The 20,388-nt window shown below is 56.3% G+C and overlaps 2 protein-coding genes across 6 annotated transcripts in view; one reads left to right on the top strand and one right to left on the bottom strand.

The window, feature by feature from the left end:
* Positions 1 to 7,183, top strand: part of TNRC18 (trinucleotide repeat containing 18) — a 54,751-nt gene extending 47,568 nt beyond the window's left edge. For all 4 annotated transcript variants that reach the window (XM_088064381.1, XM_088064382.1, XM_088064383.1 and 1 more), the window contains 6 exons: positions 842 to 958; positions 1,225 to 1,389; positions 1,938 to 3,232; positions 3,538 to 3,774; positions 4,239 to 4,313; positions 4,875 to 7,183. In XM_088064381.1, the coding sequence (XP_087920507.1) occupies positions 842 to 958; positions 1,225 to 1,389; positions 1,938 to 3,232; positions 3,538 to 3,774; positions 4,239 to 4,313; positions 4,875 to 5,081 (2,096 nt within the window). In that variant the 3' untranslated portion in view covers positions 5,082 to 7,183. The remainder of the gene's footprint in view (positions 1 to 841; positions 959 to 1,224; positions 1,390 to 1,937; positions 3,233 to 3,537; positions 3,775 to 4,238; positions 4,314 to 4,874) is intronic.
* Positions 7,184 to 7,286: 103 nt separating this feature from the next.
* Positions 7,287 to 14,285, bottom strand: SLC29A4 (solute carrier family 29 member 4). Of its 2 annotated transcripts, none has more exons than XM_014252516.2 (11): positions 14,183 to 14,285; positions 12,648 to 12,817; positions 11,874 to 12,005; positions 11,649 to 11,762; positions 11,441 to 11,569; positions 10,983 to 11,057; positions 10,353 to 10,618; positions 10,131 to 10,266; positions 9,414 to 9,601; positions 8,911 to 9,151; positions 7,287 to 8,836 (listed from the first exon to the last, which is right to left on the bottom strand). In XM_014252516.2, exons 2-11 carry the CDS (start codon positions 12,805 to 12,807, stop codon positions 8,694 to 8,696), a joined length of 1,584 nt encoding a protein of 527 aa, XP_014107991.2. In that variant the 5' UTR covers positions 12,808 to 12,817; positions 14,183 to 14,285; the 3' UTR covers positions 7,287 to 8,693. The 2 variants fall into 2 exon arrangements, with proteins under 2 accessions (XP_014107991.2, XP_087920510.1); XM_088064384.1 differs by lacking the exon at positions 14,183 to 14,285 and adding an exon at positions 12,929 to 13,057.
* Positions 14,286 to 20,388: the final 6,103 nt, after the last annotated feature.

Below are 20,388 nucleotides of genomic sequence, written 5' to 3'. Positions count from 1 at the left end.
CAGGCTTGTCTGGGGAAGCTGTGAGTGTCCTGGAGGTAACAGCTTGGCCTGTTCTCTCCTCCAGGTCATGCCCCTCTTATTAATGATGCAGATTTAGGAACATCCTGCAGGTTCAGGAAGAGGTTCGAGCAATTCAGGAGCTTAAATATATCAAGGACATTTAATACAATTCAGAAAGTCAGAATTTACTCCAGGCATCAATTATTTCTGAGGCTGTGGAGGTTTCTAAATCACCTGGACTGCCACAGCTTTGCTCTGACACCAAATGCTCCAGTCTGGTCCCATTAAAAGTTGGTGAATTGCTCTGGACAATTCTGCCATGACTGGTCTTGTTTTTGGGCTCTTGGTCATACCACATGTATAACAGGGAGTAATTACTTATAATTTATAAACCAATAATGCTGATGCAAGTAGAGAGGGTGAGAACACATCTTATTTCTCTTGGAGAAAGTGAAAAGAAGAAGTTTATGATAGCTGAGAATAGTTACAAAACACAGGTTAAAAAAAAGATGTTTCAGTGAAGGGAGAAAAGTGAATTTCTGCAAGAATAGAGAGAAATAGTGGAGAGAGGTGGGAAGTCAAACTGGAATGGCTGTTATGTTTTGGAGCAGTGCTGCTGGTAGGGAATTTCACACTGAGTGGACTGGTTTAGTATTATCAGGGACTTTCCATTGCAAAGTGAGCCTTCTGCACCCTCCCTGCACAGCCTAGGAAAGGTGAAGTGGGATGCTTTGCAGCTGGTGCGGCACCCCTGTCTTTCCCCATGTCTCCATTTCCCTTACAAGGGGTTTGTACTCTGATGTTTGTTCCTAATCCCATCTTCTGCTCCCCCATCCCACAGGAACCCTGGATCTGGAGGAAGATGGTGATCTCATCACAGTAGAGTTCGATGACGGGGACACGGGACGCATCCCACTGTCTCACATTCGCCTTCTCCCACCTGACTACAAGATCCAGTGTGAGTCTTGCTGTTCAGGTTTTTTGCAAGACACTTCCCACTCTGACATATATGGAGTTCTGGGCCACATTTTGGGACAAGTTCACAGACCTTCAGTCACAAAGATTACACCATCAATTATAGAACACAGGGCTGGGGTGGGATATCACCCATAAGGGAAAAGTCCCAGTCCCCATTGCAGATTTGGTTGGGATACTTTCACTATATCACATATCTGTTTTATGTGTTATTTGACTGCATCTGAACATCTCTTTGACCTGTTCCAGGTGCTGAGCCTTCCCCTGCACTTTTGGTGCCCAGCACCAAGCGCCGTAGCCGTAAATCCAGCAAAGACACTGGAGAAGGAAAGGAGGGAGCTGCACTGGGGTCAGAGGAGCCCGTGTCAAAGGGCAAAGGGCGAGGGAGGAAGCCGAGTGTCAAGGCCAAAGCTGGTAAGTTGCCACACTGCCAGGCCTGGAGCTGAGGGAATCCTTGCACTGTTCCCCACTGTTCTCCCCAAGTTAGGGCTGTTGCTTGGAGCAGGATTTGGGTGAGGATGGATGCATTGCCTGAGTGCAAAGCCCCCATGCATCGCGCTCTGCTGTGGCTACAGTTTAAAGCAGGCTGGCTTGGAAGCTGGCCTGTGCTGTGACAGCCTCCTTCTGTCAGTCAGGGATGTGGAGCAGAGGCCCTTTTTCAGCTGAGCATCTCTGCAGCCATCAATAGGGCCAAAGGTGCCGGAGATTTGTAGTTTGGTTCTACTGAAGTTGAAGCAGCACCCCTGGGCATTGTCCATCACGTCTCACAAGTACTGGCACCAGGCCAGGCTGTTCAGTGAGCAGTGAGGACACCCCCTGTGTTCCTTTGGGGGTACCTGAGCAGGCTGGAACAAGCCATGCTTGGCCAGAGACCGGTCAGCACTGGTGTCTGGTTGTGTCTGAGCTAATAAAGCCCATCTGGAGGGATAACATCATGTCTTTGTGATGCTTCCCCTCTGCAGAAGAGGCTGCCTTGCCTGAAGAGAAGGATCAGGTGGAGTCTTCACCTGTTACCTCCTCAGTCCCAGAGAAGCCTGCCTGCTTGAGCAAGCCAAGCATGAAGGGGTCACGAAAATCACAACCGCTGCCAACTGGAGGCTCTCCTGCTCCCACAGAGGAAAAGCGGTCAAAAGCCAGCAAAATGAAGATCTCCACGAAGCTGCACAGCCCCCCACAACCCTCTTACCAGCCTGCTGTGTTTGGAAGCATCCTTGGCACAGAGCCCTACAGCGATCTCCCAGGAACGCTGGCGGCCTTTGGCTCCAGCGATGCTTCGGTGTCCAAAGCCAAGGCCAAGAAAGGGCGGCCCACGGAAGAGACACAAGAGTTTGGCACCATGGTCAAGGCTCAGAGGAAGCATGACAACGAAATCCTGATCAAGCTGGACCATGAGGGTGTGATGTCTCCAAAGACAAAGAAGATGAAGGAGGCGATGAGGATGCTGGAGGACTCAAACCTGGCCAGTCGCAGAGATGGGAAGAGTCTCTTGGGGCTGGGCTATTCTGCTGCAGTGAGTGTGGAGGGTAAGCAGAAATCTTCCCGAGCCAAGGTGGCTGAGGGAGACCCTTCCCCTGCCAGCTTTGGAGGAAAGTTTGATGCCTCAGCAGAGAGCCTTGCTGCTTCGAAGGACCAGGAAGAAAAGGCTGCAGCTCCAGAAGCTGTGGAGGAGTCTGAGAGCAACAGCAGTGACAGCAGCTCAGAGTCAGAGGGAGAAGAGGAGGCTGAGAAGAACCAAGGGGAAGCCCAGGACAGCAGCTCAGCCAGCTCAAGAGCATCCACCCCTCTCTCTTCCTCCAACTCCTCCTCTTCTTCCTCTTCTAGCAGCAGCTCCTCTTCATCTTCATCTTCATCCTCTTCCTCCACCTCATCAACCTCTTCTTCATCGAGCTCCAGCTCTTCTTCCTCCTCCACTACCGATGAAGATTCCTCCTGTAGCTCTGACGACGAGGTAGCTGAGGCCCAGCCAAGTTCCTCGGTGCAGCAAACCCTCCCACCCAAGCAAACCAAGCAGGCAGGGAAATCCCGGGCGTCCTCCCACCCGCAGAGCCAGAAGCCGCCGGCGCAGCAGCCGGCGCAGCAGCCGGCAGCGCCGCAGAGCGGCAACAAGAGCCGGCCCAAGAAGCGCGAGGGCATCCACCTGCCCACCACCAAGGAGCTGGCCAAGCGCCAGCGCCTGCCCTCCGTGGAGAACAGGCCCAAGATCGCTGCTTTCCTCCCGGCACGGCAGCTGTGGAAGTGGTTTGGGAAACCCACACAGGTAAATGCTGCTCCAAAGTGCTTGGCACTCAGCACTGGAGCACCCTTCTGGTGCCTCTTCCCTTTTCCTGGGGTGGTGGGAATGCTGGCGTGGTGTGCCAAGTGTCCAGTTTGCAGGGAGGTTGGGGTTGGCTTTGACTGTGTTGGGGAAGCCATTCTGCTTGGTGTATCTCTGCCCCAGTTCCTGTTGGAATGCTGAGGCTCTGCCAACAGCAAAGAGATGCATGCGGGACAGGGCAAACAGTGGTGTGTAGGGAAAATATGGGTGATCCCTGGCTGACCACCTGCATGATCCTCTCTTGGCAGAGACGAGGAATGAAAGGGAAGGCCAGGAAGCTGTTCTACAAGGCCATCGTGCGGGGCAAGGAGATCATCCGCATCGGAGACTGCGCCGTTTTCCTCTCCGCTGGCCGCCCCAACCTGCCCTACATTGGCCGGATCCAGAGCATGTGGGAATCCTGGGGGAACAACATGGTGGTCCGAGTCAAATGGTTTTATCACCCAGAAGAGACCAACCCTGGGAAGAAACTCAATGAAGGCAAGGTAGGCTGGTCTCCTTTGCTGAGAGGGCTGCAAACCTTTCTCCCTTTTGTTTCTAACAGTGAGGAAAACACCCAAGGCCCAGTCTATTACTGTTACCCTGAAGGGGGTGGCCCCATTCTTTCATCTTGTGGGGGCTGCCTATGGTGTGGGCAAGCCCTGTGTTGGCCCCATGAAGAAGGGAGGGGTGGGTTTCTTTGTATTAGGAAATAAAGACTTTAGTGTTGGTCCAAAAAGAGTGTCAAGAGTCAGATCAAGCCTTTAAAGTGTAAGAAGGATGGGCGTGGTGCTCAGAAACACTGAATTTTGCACGTGCGCAGCTGGTTTGCAGCAGGATTTATTCCTAGTAGCGGTGGGCAGGGATTGAAATTCCAAAAGGACATGTGGTGGGCAGGAGGTGATGGCATGGAAAAACATAGAATTCACCAGGTTTTCATTTCTGTTTCCTCTTTTCTTCTTGGGCACAGCGCTGGGATCAGAAATCGGGCAGGAGTCTGTCCACAGCTTTGCAGGCATCCAACCAGAGGAAGGACTTTATGGAGGTTGGTGAGACCAGGGGAAGGCTGGGAGGGGATGCTGGGTACCCTGTAACACATAAATACTGCTGAGAAATGCCCCCCAAACTTCTCTGGCTCTTGCTTTTTTTGCCTTGGCTGCCAAGTCTGCTGTGCCCAGGACTTGGGATGAATATTTCTGGGAGGGTGGGAGTAGCTGCAGGTGCTGGGTGTGGGGAGGAACAGGGGGCTGGTATCCAGAACCCATCTTTGCGTTTGCATCCTTGAAATGAAGATGACAAACTCCTGGCCTCTCTATTTCCCTGTATGTGTGCTTGGCAGCTGCAGCATTCCCATCGGTGGGATCCAAGTGAAAACAAAGGTTGAGGTTCAGTGGGCTGGAGGGATTGTCCAAGCTGTCCATGGGCCTGTGCACATTCCCAGTGCCCCTTCCCTGGGCTGGAATGCGTGAGATGTTCTTGAGTGTGAGCAGAATCCTATCCCATTATGATGAGTGTTTTTCCTACTTATTGAAGATGATGCTGTAAATGCTGTGTGATCTAATGGCTCCTTTTTTCCCACCTCCTTCCTTCTGTTCCTGTTGTGCAGAGAGCCCTCTACCAGTCCTCCCACGTGGATGAAAATGATGTCCAGACCATCTCACACAAATGTCTTGTTGTTGGTCTGGATCAATATGAGCAGATGCTAAAGACGAAGAAATACCAAGACAGTGAGGACCTCTACTACCTTGCAGGGACCTATGAACCCACCACGGGCATGATCTTCAACACTGACGGGGTCCCTGTCATCTGCTGACGCCCAGGGGACACATGCCACCCCCTGGGAAGGGATGGGACAAACCTGAGGACGTGCCTGTTCAGACGACATGATTGTTTCTTTCAATGCTCATTTCTGTGTCACACTACAGACAGGAGAGCGTGAGAGACACGAGGAGGAAGGAGAAGGCTGAAGAATGGGGTTGGGGAAGCAGTTACAGGACTTGAGGAAGATGCCATTGGGGGTGGTGGTGGTGCTTGAACCCTGAGGCTCTTCTGGAAGTGACTTTAAGTAAGGTGACACTTGACCAACTTCTCCCTTCCTCCTTTTGGTCCAGGAAAGCACATGGGTCTCGTGATCATTTCACCAGCGGGACCCCTCAGCAGGAGGGATCCCTTTTGTGTCATTTTCCCCATCAGTAACTCGGAAGCCGCCCGCGTGTGGAAGGACCCTCTTGCCTTCTGCGTGCGCTCCTCTCCGTCCTTATATTCCCTTTCCGGTTTAGTTTCGCATGACCCTTTATAGGAAGGACAGGGTGAAAGAGAAAGGAGATGAGTCTCTCTCAGCGCCTCGTCTCGATCCTCTCAGCGCCTTTTTGCCGTTCCCTTTCCCTGGAGGCCTCTCCAGCAGCGTGTGGAGCAGGACAGGGCAGGGCTGGCCCCAGCACGGAGATGGCAGGAGAGAATCCTCTGGGCTGGGAAGAGCCAGGTGGAAGAGGAGCCAACATCCAGTCTGGAACACTGCTTTCCTGCTGCCTTGAACAAACAGTGTGAACCCTCTGCAACTCTGCACCCCTTCTGCCCTGCAAAGTGCTGGAGGGAGCAAGGGGGTGACACATGGCAAAGTGAGACCTCGTCTTGGAGCGTGCAGTGAAGGGGCAGGAAATGGCTGGGAAAAGCTGCTGCTTGGTGCTTGGAAGAGAAGATCAGAGGCCACTGGATTCTGGCATCCCCCACCCAGCTTTACCCGCCGTGCCTTGCCTGCACTGAGACAAGAGCTGCTGAGACAGTGGAACTGCTGGGAAGCTTTGCCCATCATTTGAAGGGAACGGGGACAGTGTGTGAACCTGGCTGTGCCTGCCTGTGGCGTTCCTACAGCCAGAGCCCCGCTGCCACCTCGGGCTCAGGGACTGCACCGTTCAGCTTCCTCCCTCCACAGAGGAGCTGAGCTCCCCTTGGGCACCGCCACTGCTGCTCTGGGGTTAAACCTGGCGAGAGGAAGCACCGGAGAGGAACCTGAGGAGAACGACGCACCATCCTTGCACTTAAAACAAAACTCCAAGAGACGCACTGATCTTTGCAACTCCCAACTCGCACTACGGATCGCCGGGACGCGGAGCGCGGCCCGGCTCGGCCCAGGCTCCGGTGGGGAGACGCTCAAGCCAAGGACAGATTGGAAACTTTCACCCTGGCTGCGTACCAGAGACTGGAGGCTCAGGGATGAGGGACAGCCCTGCAGAGTTCCCCCTCATCCTTTAAACAAATACCATGGTGCTGAGCTCGTACCATCTCCACCCCGGGCCACCGGCGCCTCGGCACGGCGGACAGTGACGGTTCTAGCCTGTACAGTTTTAATGTACCAAAAGACTCTTTAGCCCTCCTGTATTATAAGTCTTTAAATGGATTCAACTTTTTAATTATAAATATAAATATAAATATATATATATAAATATAAACTTTTTAAAACTGTGAAAAAAATTATGAAATTATAAAAAACAAAAAAAGAAAAAACCCACAACGGCAGAAATGAACACAGTCTGACGTTTAGAATATTATTTTTTATTTCCTGTTGGATTGTGATTGTAAATGATCTGGGAACAGGCACACCCCCCACGCTCAAAGTGTACTGTACTTCTAGAAGCAAATTGTGTGAGCATATTTTAAAGAGCGAGAGAGAGAGCGCGCGAGAGAGATTTTATGCTAATGTTAAATAGAAAGCACTTAAAACCCACTGCCTTCTATGGAACACAAGGATATTTCAGACAATCGAGAGGAAAGGAGAGCCAGGTTTTTGTCTTTTTGTTTTGTTTTGTTTATGTTTTGTTTAAAACAATTTTTTTGGCATTCTGTTTGTTGGAGAACTCAGTGTGATCTTTTTTCATAAAAAAAAAAAAAAAATCTAATTGAAAAAAAGCAACCCAACGAAGCATCTTTCTTTGTCTCACTTGTCCTGACCACAGGGTTGTTCTCCCCTTGGTGGCAATGATGGCTTTTTGGCTCAGCCCCTGCCCTGGAGAAAGACACAACCCAGGTGCCTGGTGGCTTTTTGGGGAGAACCCGTCTGTGTGACGTGGTGGCACCGATGGACAGGACTGGACACTGGAGTAGAGGTGTGTGCTGGACAGGGCCTGTGGGCTGGAGGTGTGAGTCCTCCCCCTGCCACCATGCTCAGGATGCTGAGGGTGAAGTGCTGGATTTGCTCTTTTTGGTGTGAGCTGCACTTCATACAGGCAGGAGCTTGGCACGGCCAGACCCTCCCGTGCTGCGGGGGCCGGGTCAGGGCCAGGCCTGGCACTCACTGGCTCCTTGGGCTTGTTTCCCTGCGAGCTGGCACCCGCCAATTGGCACAGTGAGGTGCAGCTGGTCCCAAAACGTGGCGTTGGCACCTTCTCCTGATGTTTTCTGTTCCTCTTGGCCTGTTCCCTCTCCTGTGTGCTGCCCACGGCAGTTTGCAGGCTGGCAGGGGTTTGGTGTAACCTGGTGACGTGTTCAACCACCCCAGTGGGCCCTGAAGATGGGGAGCAGCACAAGGGGCACCCCAAGACCCAGCAGGACAGGCAGCAGGCACCACCCTGTGTGTATTGGCCAGCTCAGCCCATCACCAGCAGTCAAGTGCCACCAGGGGCACAGCAAAGTCCAGCCATCGTTGCAAAGGCATTTTAATTATTTAATCAGCTTCACTTACATCCTGTGCAATAAATCTTGAAGCTCAGCAGTGGCCTGCAGGTGGCACTGGCAGTGTTGTAGCCTTGGGATCCCCCTCTACCCCTTACAATGGGACAGATTCACAGTGTGGGGTGGGGGGAGGCAAGACCCTGCCTCTGTTGCAGTTGAGGGGGTAAAACAAGATACAATAAAAAAAAATAATCTTTTTTCCCCCAACCATCAGAAGTGATTCGCATATTTAGGGAGGGACTGTGATTTCGAGCCATTCCTGGTGAAAACCTGCAGCACCATCAATGGAAGTCGACACCCACCTTCCCAGAGCCACTGGGGACTGAAGGAGTGTTTCCTTCCTCTCTTGCTCCTCTTCTTCCTCACCAGCCCTCCCATCACTCTCCTCCCCAGTGCTGGTCCTATTCCCTTTGGGATTTGGCAGTATTTTCGTCCTCCTGTCAATGGCTTGGCTCAAACAGATCCCCAGCCTTTGCTGGAGAGCTGCGCATTGCTGATGGGGAGACCCCCAGAAGCAACCAGAAATGTCCCCTGGGGTGGGAGGAATGTCACCCCAAGCAGTGGCCCTGCACAGTGCCTGGCTGGGCAGCACAGGCTGTTTTGGAACGCCACAGCCCCGTGCTGACAGGATACCAGTCCTTGTCCACGCTGGGGTGGCTTTCTGGCTCCAGGCTCCCTCCTTGAGGAGGGATGTGGGGCGCTGGGGACCGTGGTGGGAAGCAGGTCCCATCCTGTCCCCATTGCCCCGCCCCAGGGCTCAGTACCCCGAGGTGAAGGAGCCGTTGGAGGTTTCGGTGTAGAAACAGGTGCTGTGGGAGGTACTGGTGAGGCTGTAGGCAAAATACGCCACGGCTGAGCCCAGCGTCAAGCCCGTCATGTAGGACACGGTCATGGTGTTCCCTGTGGGAAGGGACACGGGCTGTCAGGGGGCTCTGGCCACACCACCTGGGATTCCCGGGAGGGCTCGGTCCTACCTGCCAGCTCCCGCTGCTCCGGGCTGACTTTGCCTGCGGCCAGGATCATGGGGACGCTGCCGAAGTAGCCGTTGGTGATGCCCATGAGGAGGGAGAAGATGCAGGGCCAGGCGGGGTGGCCGAAGGTGGGCTGCCCGTTGGGGTAGACGCACATGATGAAGAGGGGGATGAAGACCACACGGAGGCAGGAGTAGACGAGGAGGTGGGTCCCTCTCCAGTCATAGGGCAGGGCAGCCAGGATCTGCAGCAAGGGGCAGAGACTGCTGGGGGGATGAGGAGGTTGGGGAGGGCCCTGCAGTGCCCAAAATGGGCCAACAAGGAGAGGAGATGGTGGAAAGACCACCTGCTGTGGGAACCCAACCTTGGCTGTGCTGGTGAGCACCAGCTGCACACTGGTTACACACCCATGGCTGGAGATGACCCTTGGTGGAGCCAAGTGGCTCAGGAAGAGGACACCAAAGGAGGACAAATGCCCACTGTGCTGGCTCTGGCCTCTCTCCTACCTTGCCGACGAAGTCAGAGAGGTTGAAGATGGCCATGATGAGGATGGGGAGCCATTCTCCCAGCGTGCAGTTGTGGATCTCTGACTCCAGCCCGGGAAAGAGGCACAGGGTGATGAAGTAGGTCATGGCGATGGACAGCATGTAGGCCCAGATGAGGCGGGACACGACGTAGCGGTAGAGCAGCATGTCTGGCAGGGACAGGCAGCACAGCTCAGCCAGAGCTGCAGCCTGGTCCCTTGCAGAGCCTGAGAGCTTTGCCTGACCCCCAAGGGCACCTTCCAAAGACGAGTTTTCCCCGTGGTTTTGGGCACATCATTAGGAAAGGGATCATGGAATCAGAGAATGATTTGGGATGGAAGGGACTGTTAAAGATCATCCAGTTCCTAAACCCCTGCCATGGGCAGGGACACCTTCCACTATCCCAGGCTGCTCCAAGCCCCTTCCAGCCTGGCCTTGGACACTTCCAGGGATCCAGGGGCAGCCACAGATTCTCTGGGCAACCTGTGCCAGAGCCTCCCCACCCTCACAGGGAAGAATTTCTTGATAATATCCCATCTAATCTTGTCCTCATGTCAGTTTGAAGCCATTTCCCTTTGTCCTGCTGTTCCATGGCCTTTTCAAAAGTCCCTCTCCTGCCTTGGGGATGATACTGCCCCATAACTCTGGGTCACTGATCCCACCCCATGGGCATGGCATTCCCCCAAGCACACCACTCACCTCGGAAGCTGGGCCAGCTCCTCTTGATCTTGGGCCGAGGGACGTCGAAGCGCATGTAGGTGCCACTCCCAGCCAGCTCAGCTTCGGGGCCGGGGCTGCCCTGGGGGGAGCTCGGCTGTCCCTGCTCCCGGTTTTCCTGGATGAAGGGAGAGGGGACAACAGTGCTCAGGTGCAATGGCAAAGAACCCAAGGGGCCGGCAGGGAAACCCACCCTTGGCTTACAAATCGGACATCCTCCGAGGTGACATCGTGGTGGACGCGGTAGCCGGTGCCGGGGTCACCGGCCCCGCGGCTCTCAGGGAGGCCCTTGCGGGAACAGTCCGTGTAGTAGCGCACGAAGCGGGTGCGCTTCACCAGCAGGTGCAGGATGAAGCATGTCAGCTCCATGCCGATGGAGATAAAGAAGAAGATGACGGTGTTCTCCTTCTCGTCTGACAGCAGCAGCTTGGTGAAGATGCGGCTGAGCGAGATGATGACCCCGGCGGTGCCTGGTGGTGTGGGAGAGCTGTCAGCGCTGGGCCCCACTGAATCCCAGCTCAGGGGTCCTCATCATCCCCCACTACGTGGATGTGATGCTTCCTGGTGTAGAGGAACCACCAGCAGTGATTTTTGGGCAATAAAAGTCCTGGCAGATGTCCCCACCCCCAGCCTGGCGTGGCAGTGCAGGGACTTAGGAACCAGTAAACATCCTGGTTTGCTGGGGAGCACCCTGGGGTGGCCCTGATCTGCTGACAACCCAGCTGGGCTGTGCTGGGGCCAGTGGGGACACAGGTGTGACTCACTGGGGCCCCAGGAGAAGGTGCAAGTCCATGTGGTGGGATGTGGATGTGGTCAGTGGCTGTGGGTACTTACTCTCACCAGTCATCACTCCCTGTGTGTAGCGCTTGGGCAGCAGCCCCGTGTAGCCATAGAAGCTGGATTGCTGCACTTCAGGAGAGATGCACAGAGAGGAGAAGGAGGGATTATTGCTGCAGCTGAAACTCCAGGATGGGGAAAGAAACCCCGCAGGGAACCCATGTGCTGTGCCAAGTGGGAGCTGCTCCTTCCAGCAGCCTCCTTGCTCCAAAAGCAGGAGGGCCTTTCTTCCCTCCCTGGATGCTCCACTACGTCTGTTCCCACCCGGAGTGGCCACCAGCTGTGGGGGTTTGGGATGCCACCACGGTGGCCCAGATCAGTGGTGTCGGTGACCAACACATGGTTTGGTGCTGGTGCCCCTGGGCAGTCCCACAATGCCTGGACAGAGGTGGAGGGGATGGGGCTGTTTCCCACCCCTACCTGCCGTGTCTCAGCCCAGCTGCTCTGCCACATACCTGTGCAGCCAAAGGCCACCACCCCGACAGCCACCAGGTTGATGGCGTAGGCTTGTCTGCGGCTGAACAGCTCCAGCCACACGTCGCAGATGCTGACAAAAAGCAGGGGCCCCAGGGCGAAGAGGTAGCCTGTTGGGGGGAGACAGAGGTGGTGGCAGGGGCACAGCACAGGGACAGCACTGCCTGGGGGTGCAGGGACCCCACTCACCCACGGAGATCCGGGTGTGCAAGCTCAGCAGCTCCACCAGGGCGTTGTTGAGGATGACGGCCACCAAGGCCACCAGGATGTATGTGAGGCTCATGTCAAAGACGATGGAGGTCCCTGAAGAGAGGCAGGTGATGGGGGAACGGGAGTTCAGCTCTCTTGGAAGTGGGATTGAGCTCTCTCCAGGTTTGGGGTGTTAGAGAAGTGCTGGAGCTGCTGCAGACCTACCTGGGTATTTATGGTGCAGGTAATCCACATCGGTGATAAAGCTGTTGTAGGGCAGGAGAAATCCCACCCCAGCCAGCAGCATGGCAAAATAAATCCCATGGTATCGATCCTGGGGCTCAGGGTCCTCAGAAACTGCCCCAAAAGAGGAAAAAAAGAGGAAAAGATGTGACGGTGGCACTGCTGCACCCCTGGGACCCACGTCAGACCCCAGCCTTGAGGCAATGAAACAGCTCAGCTCCCTGTAGATGTACAAATGAACAGCCCCAGCTCTGAGAAGTTCCTTCCCTAAATAAAGACATTTCAGTGGAGACCCAGGAGGCAGGAAAACATCTGGGTTTTGGGGGTCTGGTGAGTTTTAATTGCAGCTAAACAAGCTGAGAGCCAGGCAGTGCAGGTAACAGCACAAGTCAAGGTGCAGGCAGGGTCAAGGTGGATGTGGAGGTGGGCAGGGCTGCCTCAGGATGTGGAGCAGGGCTGGAGTGAATCCCAGGAGTGTCCCTGCGTCCTGCATGATGAAAGATGAAGCTGCAGGCTGGGGATGAGCCTGGCAGAGCCAGGGTACCAATCCTCAACTCCTTGCCAGCCTGCAGAGCCCACTGTCACGGGATGTACATGGGTACAAAAAAGGGATGAAAAAGGGTAGTGGGCAATATTGGGGCATTTCGTGGCTATTAAACCCATCCCAGGAAGGGATTAACCCATCCTAAGTGGGTGGGAAACCAGCAGAGAACCTGGCTCCTGGCTGTGGTCAGGTTGGGCCGTGCCTGCCCTCACCTGGCTCCATGAAGGTGAGGACCCCCTTGGCCTGGCTGCCCCTCTGCAGCTCATCCTCCTCCAGCTGGTAGCTGTCGAAGCTGAAGCTCATCACCACGTTCCCCTCCGGCGTCGCCGCCGGGCTCAGCTCCTTGAAGCGCTCGGCTCCCACCGAGCCCATCGTGGCCACCCTGAGAGGAGGGAGAGCAGTGACACCCCCGGGGTGCCCACACAGGAGCTCCTGTGTCCCCCCCCGGGTGATGCCAGGGGTCTGCAAGGGACAATGGCACCTGAGCCTTCACCTCGCTCTATCACAGCCCTTCTGGTGTTTTTTCCACCGAGGCAAACGGGATCCACCGACCTTCTGAGCAGAAGTTTGGCTTTGGGGTGGTGAGCAGCTCTCGTGGGGGACCCACAGGAACCACCCCCGAGGCACAGCCTGCCTCAGCAGCTCACTGGGATGCTGCCGAAGACAAACGCCACTGTGATTTCCAAAAGCAATTAGAGAAATTAATGGATGAAAAGCACTCAGGGAAGGCGGCTGCGGGGAAGATCCCGGCTGCCTCGGGAAGCCCTCGCTCCCTGCGGGCAGCACACTTGCTCTGCTTTTTGCCCTTTTCAGCATCTCTGGTGCCTGGGGCTGGGGCAGAGCCTCCACACTCCTGCAGCTTTTAGAGAGGGGATGGGATTTGACCCTGCTTTTTTCAGATCTGCTTCTCTGGGAGATCAGAGCCAGCACAGACCTGCTCTGAGAGCTGCCAGAGACCCCAGCATCACACCTGAGAGGGACCGCATGGAATGCATCCCAAAATGAGCTCTCCCAGTACCTGACACCCTCCAATAACCCCACCAGAGCCACCCAAAACACGGTTCATCCCTGTGGTTCACCCCAGGGGGCTGCTCTGAATTCCTTGCCTGTCCCCAGCCCACCTCCTGCAGATCTCCCTGGCATCCAGGGGTGGTGGTGGTGGTGGTGAAAAAAATCTCCTCCGAGGCAGTAGGTTGAATCAGGCAAGGGAGGAAAAATCAATGACAGTGATTTCTTTGGTCTCCCTGCCAGACATGGCGTTTGAAGGAGCAGAGAGGTTTTCCAGCTGCCAGGATGTGTTGGATGCTGGAGGGCCCTGAGGTGGGGGCCAAACGTGGTGCCCACAGACCCTGTGAGTGAATTCTTGAACCCTAAAACGCTTCTCTTGCTGCAGGGGCTGGTGCACAGGGCAGCTCTGCCCCGGCTCCGAGGCTGTGCTGTCACAGCACTGCTGGGGGGCTGGCATGGGGTCCCCCTCCCGCACCCCAAAACCTGGGGTCCACCCCAAAACCCCCCATCCCAGAGCGCCGCCAGCAGAATAACCCAGCAGGGCACGTTGTTTTGGGGACACCGCTCCATCCTGCTGCTCCCAGAGGAGCTGTCTGCAATCCCCTTCACCCACACCCTCCCGTGCCTGCTGCCGCCCCAGGCAATAAAACCCGGTGGGAAGCATCTCCCGGGGTGCCGGGAAGCCTGTTGCAGGGTTTTTCCATAGCAGGAAACCCAGCTGGAAAAGCCTCGTACGTACTGTGTGTGGCCCAAACTTCCCGGGGCCGGGAGCAGAGCGGGATGCGGGATGCGCTGCACAGCCGCGGCTCTGGACCAGCCTCCGGCGCTCTCCGCCTCGCTCCCCCGAGCATCCCTGCGCTGCCGTAAATTGGATTTTCTCCTCCCGCTGGATTTACATCCTTCTGCCCCTATGGATTTACACCCTGCCACCCCAGAGTGGGGGTGGGAGGTCTCCCCCGAGAGGAGCCCTTGCCCCGCTGCCCCCCGGCTCTGCGTGACCCCCGAGCACCGCAGCCCTCCTCTTAGGGCACAAAAGCGGTTTTTGCTCCGGCGGGAGGGTCCCCCGACATCTTGCCAGCGGCGAAGTTGCCAAAAACGGGGGAAATTCAGTAACCCACGTCCCCGGTCTGAAGGAGAAGCTCCTGGCCGGGCGGAGCGGGGGGAGCGCGGCCCCGGCCGCGCCCGGAGGATGCTCGGGGGGCCGGGAAGATGCTCGGCGGGGCCAGGGCGAGCAGGGGCTCGGGGCTGCGGTTTCCCCTCCTTTCCCCCCGTTCCCCGGCGGTCCCGGCCGAGCACAACAGGTCGCGGCGGTTCTTACCTCGCTCCGCAGCGGCGGCTCTGCGGCACCGGCGCGGGCCCGCCCCCCTCCGCCCCCGCGGGCCCCGGCCCCCGGCCCCGCCATACCGGAGCCCCCCCGGGAGGGGGCCGGCACCGAGTGCGGCGGCGGCGCGGAGCGGGGGCGGCCCCGGGTCTGCCTCCCCCCCGGTCCTGCCTCCCCCCCGGTCCTGCCTCCCCCCCGGTCCTGCCTCCCCCCGGTCCTGCCTCCCCCCCGGTCCTGCCTCCCCCCCGGTCCTGCCTCCCGCTCCTCCCCCGAGCCCCCCCACCGGCCCCGGGGCCGCGGGAGAGGCTTTCCCGTTGCACGCCCATACCTCTGTCTATAGGCACCGCCTATAAGTACCGGCTGGAGGTACCGGCTAGAGGTGCCTCAGAGAGATTTCGGAGGTCCGGAGCTAATTGCAAAGAGAGATTAATTAGGAAGAAAGCCCCGGTAATTTCATTCAGGCCATGAGCTTTTCAGGGAGAGGGTGATTGCTGCCCTGTGAAGGGTTTTGTCTAAGGGGGGCTGATGGAATCAGGATGGATGGGTGGACAGACGGATGGATGGATGGATGGATGGATGGATGGATGGATGGATGGATGGATGGATGGATGGATGGATGGATGGATGGATGGATGGATGGATGGATGGATTGCAGCTCTGGCTAGCAGAACAGCAATCCCTCAGCTTTTTGAGTAAAAAGCCAAGAGGGTCTCTGCTCCCCTCCAAAACTAGGGAATGGAAGCAGAGGAGGAAGGGAACCAGCAACATGGGGCAGGGTGGGTATCCATCCAGGGAGAAGATGTGTTCCAAAGGTGGGTGACCCAGGCAGGGACCTCGTGGGTGTCCCCACCCATCCTGGGCTGGGTGAGCTGGCCCAGGCTGCAGGCTCCATCATGGGGAGCTGATGCTATCAGGTTTTCTCCAGGAGCAGCAAGGCACAGAGGGGGGAACTCAGCAGGTGCCCCCTCCCAGCAAACTGGACCTTGCTGGGCTCTCCCCGCCGGAGTGTGTGAGGATGGAGGCAGCAGGAAGGAGGGGAGGAACCATCCCTGCTCCCAGGCCGTGGCTGCACCAAGCCGGGCTGTGAATTACAATCTCCTCGCAGTCAATAAATGCTGCGTTGTGTAAATCAGATTGTGGGGCCGGGGATGCGCTGCTGCTGCTGCTGCTGCCACCAGAGGAAATCAGAGACACAACGCCTGTACCGCCCCAGCCGCCCTTCTGCTGCGAGGGGCTGAGGAAGGGGGCTCCTGCAAATTCATCACAGGGAAGAAAACAGGCCAGGTGGAAATTTCCATCTCTTCTCCTTGGCTGAAATAGCCGGAGTTTGGCTCAAAGCGCACCCGGCTGCCGTGCCAAGCACGGCCTGGAGCCGGGGCTCAGCCTTCCCTGCTCCCCTCTGGGCTGAGCACCTGCACAGCTCGGCCCTCTGGTGCAAAGGGGGATTTTTGGGCTGTTTGCTCATCTCTAATTTCATTAGTGTCATTTTAAAATCTCAAAGCACCTCACTCTGCTTGGGGTACATCCCCTTGCCCTACACCAGGCTCCATCACCCTCTTCCAGGAACCTTGGAAATGTAAAAAAAAAAGGGGGGGGGAGTGTGGTGGGGGTTCCCTGGCCGTGTCTGCCACTGGTTGGCACCCAGACAGTGAGAGTGCTCCATGAAAAGAGCAGGATGAGCTGGAGCATATGTGCACCCGCCTTTTCCCGGCGCTCGCCAGGCAGCATTACTCACCACAGGGATTCCCCCCAGGAGCCGGTTCTCCCCATTCCAACGCCCTGGGAATAGAACCAGGGGTGGTCCTGTAGAGACAGCCAAGCTGAGGGGAACATCTCAGCTCCCAGATGGATGTGGTTGGATGTGGTGTTCCCCAAGCCGGGTGGCAAAGGTCAAATTTTAAACCCCTCTCTAAAATCACACATCAAGAGATCCCCGTTTAAGGGGACAAGGGGGTTCCCTTCCAACTACTCCTGCTCTGGGTGTGACAGAGCCATGCTGGGATACCCAAGGAAATTGCTACAGCTTGGAATGCCACAGGGAACACAGGAAGAACTTCTCTGTGACCTTCTCTGGGTGCTTTCTCTCTGCTTTCCCCATCCCCAAGGGCATTAGACACAAACTGCACTGTCCCCACCTCCCAAAATGCCCAAGGTGCCCCCTGAGCATGGGTAGGCTGAGCTTCCTCTGCCTGACAAGGGTAGGGGGGTCCCATGGGCTGCACTCTCCTGGAGTTCTGCTGGGCTTTTCAATTTTTTAAGCTGGCCCTGAATAATTCAACTCCCACATAGTTGACTCAAGGTTGGTGAGCTCAGAAGCTCCTTGGGTTTCTGCTTGACCCACTTTAACAGCCAGAACCAGCCAGGCATGGTGCTCCTGGTCCCTGTGGCCTGAGGGACATCCCTTACACACAGCCCCAGCCTGGAGTCTTTCCCCCACACCCCACACTCCACAGCCTCATCCACACTGCAGATTTTTAGAGGTATTTTTTCATTCTCTCTTTCTCCTGCCCCTCCCTGCTGTCCCATGGCTCCCAGCACGAGTGGGTGCATCCCAACAGTGTTTGCAGGATTACAAGGAGGGATTTGCTTGGCTCCATGAACCAGCCAACATCCTGTGGCCACCTCGCCACGGCTTCTTGCTATGCAGAGCCTCACCTCACTTCCCAGGAGCCTGGATGAACATTGACTAAACCTGCAGGCAGAATAAGAAGCTGTTGATTCATTTGGCTCCGAGATGCTGGATTAGGACAATCTCCAGAAATGTCCTGTATTGTTGTTTTTTTCCTTGCCCTTCCAGCCGAGTCAGGTTTTATTAATCATTGCTGTTGCAGAGGGGAGAGGAAGGAGAGACCTTTCAGCTGTCTGCACACTAAAAACCTCAAGCCAAGGCTTTCATCTCCTGGGGACCATGGGAAGGGGCTGTCCCTACTGTCCTCATCCCTGTGGGCACAGCCACGAGCCATCCCTTGCTCAAGGAGCTCCTTAAGCAATCTGTGCTCACCTTGCCAGGCTGCCCTGGTTATTCTGTGCCCAGTGGGTGTCCCCTCTGCACCAGCTGGGGTGGGGGGCACTGAGGGGGGCAGGCAAAGGGATGAACCAGCTGCACCCCCTTTCCCACAGCTCCTCTCTCAGTGCTCCTGGGAGCTCTGCAAACCCATCTTTTCCACTTCACAGGAAGAAGAGGCTGCTCTCAAGCCTGCAATCCCCTCTTGGAAAAGCTCCTTTAAATAGCATTGCACCCTTTGCATCCTTCCCCAGGGTCTGCTCCCAGCGCTGGCCGAGCGTGTCGTGCCAGCACCGGGAGCATCCTCGGCAGCAGCAGCTTTGCATGGAGACGGCGGGGATTAATCAGGGATGTTGCCTCTTGGCCAGAGTCACACTTGGGGGATTACTGGGGCCTGCAAGGAGTGGGGAGCAGCCAGGGAATTTGTTCAGTGTGAGTGGAGGGGTTTGTCACAATCCGATTGCAGGCGAACAGAAATCCCCAGTGCTGGCAGGGGCTCAGCACTGGAGGCCGCAGGGATTAAATGGTTTTTCCCCAAGCTTTGCAGCAAGGCTGGGGCGGGAGGAGATGCTCTAAGCCCAAAGCTCTGGGTTTAAAACCTCCTTGGAGATGCAGGGGCTGAGCTGAGCATCAGCTTTGGGGCACCCAAGCCTTGTCCCAAGGCCAAGAACCAAATTCTTTCACGTGGATGCCCCAATTCTGCTGCAAGGCATTACTCTGCATCCCTCCTGCCCTCAAACCAACCTGGGAGAGCTGGAGAAACCCTGGGAGGAGACCCATGGCCTTTGCATTCCCCCTCGCTCCTCTTTGTTGGAACAGATTTGAATCCATCACTAATTAATCCAAGACGAGCTCCTAATTCAGCTCCTTGATTGCAACTTTGCATAATTGCTGCACGCACAGGCAGAGTGGCAGGACGGGATAAAAAAAGGAGACAATCAGCGGTGGGCGGAGAGGAAACAACGCCGGGAAGGGCCGGTTCAGCTCGCTCCCACTCTCCGGGCTATTCACAGACACAGGTTGAGGGAGATTTTTCTCTGGAAGGAGAAAATGTGACAGTTACCCTTGGAGGGGGTGTTCACCCCGGGTTGTGCTCAGCTCACCCAGGGCTTCACCAGCAGCCACAAAACCTTCAGGCAGTGGGAAAACCGGGAATTACAGGCCAACCCTTTTTGCTATTCCTTGCATTGCTGCTGCCCTCCTCCCCAGGCTCCCCTGTGCCGTGTCCCAGCACTGTCTGGAGCTTTCAGAGCGAACATTGCACGGAGGTGAGCGGGGCAAATCCATCCCCCTGAGCCAGGCTCCAGGCTTCTCCCCCGGCACCCCCTCGCCTGTAAAGGCTGTTAACCCCCCAAAACAAAGCCCAGAGGCTGGTGAGGGTGGACTGACCTCAGCCCTCAGTGGCACAAAAAGTGGGAAAACCCCAGCTTTTGCTGCCAGTGATGCCCAAGCCATTCCCAGAGGGCTCCAGCAGGCACCCTGAGCATCCGCTGCCACACAGCATGGACTGGGTGTGCACAAATCAGCTCTGACACTGGCCCAGGGGTTCTTCTAGCACCTTCCTCTTCCTTCTCCACTCACACCCCAGCCACAGCCATCCCCTCTCCAGTGAGCAGCTCCACACACCCCGAAACCTGAGTGACAGGGCAGCAAGCAGCGGCGGACAGCTCAGCCTGGCGCTCCCCATTCACGGCCTGCCCTGCAAAAGAAAAGGTTTCAGCTCCAGCCTTTTTTTTCTGGAAAAATGCAGCTCCCAGCACCGAGGCCCCTTGGCTGGCCCCACGGTGGGGGTTGGAAGGGGGTTTGGGCAGCCAGGCTGGCCCCACCACCCCTCTTAATCAGCCGGGGCATGCATGAAGCCTAATGCTGTCTCCAAGATTTGGGCACTATTGACACACACGGAGCATTAAACGCCTTAAGGGGGATTTGCATAAGCTCGGGGAGGGAGGAAGAGCTCGGAGAAAAGTGTTGACAATGGGGAAGTAAATGCATTAAAGTGCTTAGGGGGGAAAAAAAAATCTGATAAAGGAGTAAACCAGTTAAGGGAATATATTACTCATAGCCCCGTTATTCAAATCCCGCCTTATAGGAAATCCTCTTAAAGCGATCAGCTGATTGTGTGTTAAATTCCTAATTGAATAATAAAAGAATTATGTATTTCTTCCACAATGGCACAAAGATGGGAGCCCTCGAGGATGCTCGGTGAGGGGGGAGCTGGTGGCAGAGGAGATGAGAGGAGAGGGGTCTTGGGGCAGCAGCATCCATGAGATGTGATGGGAGATGTGGGAATTGGGAGGGATGGCTGGGCAAGGGGAAAGTCGCCGGGCTGAGTGCCTGTGGGCAGTGGAGAGCTTTGCTAGGATGGCTTCAGGAATGACGGTGCCTAGAGGGAGAAAGATGTGATGGAAATCCAGGGCTCCTCCACTGGTGCAGGAGCTGAGAGGAGACACCAGACGTGGTCCCTGGCCTGGAGCTGCTGAGGAGCAGAGGGAGGGCCCACATCCTGCCCTGGATGCTGCAGGAGAGGCTCAGCCCCTGCTGCCCCCTCCTTTCCCCAGCCCCTGCACGGCCTCTCCTGATGCTCCTGCCCTTCCCCCCACCCCCACGCTATAAATAAGAT

The sequence above is a fragment of the Pseudopodoces humilis genome, chromosome 18 (genome assembly GCF_049639895.1).
Source record: "Pseudopodoces humilis isolate 2021_Gansu_Grassland_sample_001 chromosome 18, ASM4963989v1, whole genome shotgun sequence".
In the NCBI taxonomy this organism is placed as follows: domain Eukaryota; kingdom Metazoa; phylum Chordata; class Aves; order Passeriformes; family Paridae; genus Pseudopodoces; species Pseudopodoces humilis.
The sequence above is the reverse complement of the archived record's forward strand: the minus strand, read 5'-3'. Positions and strand labels throughout refer to the sequence as shown.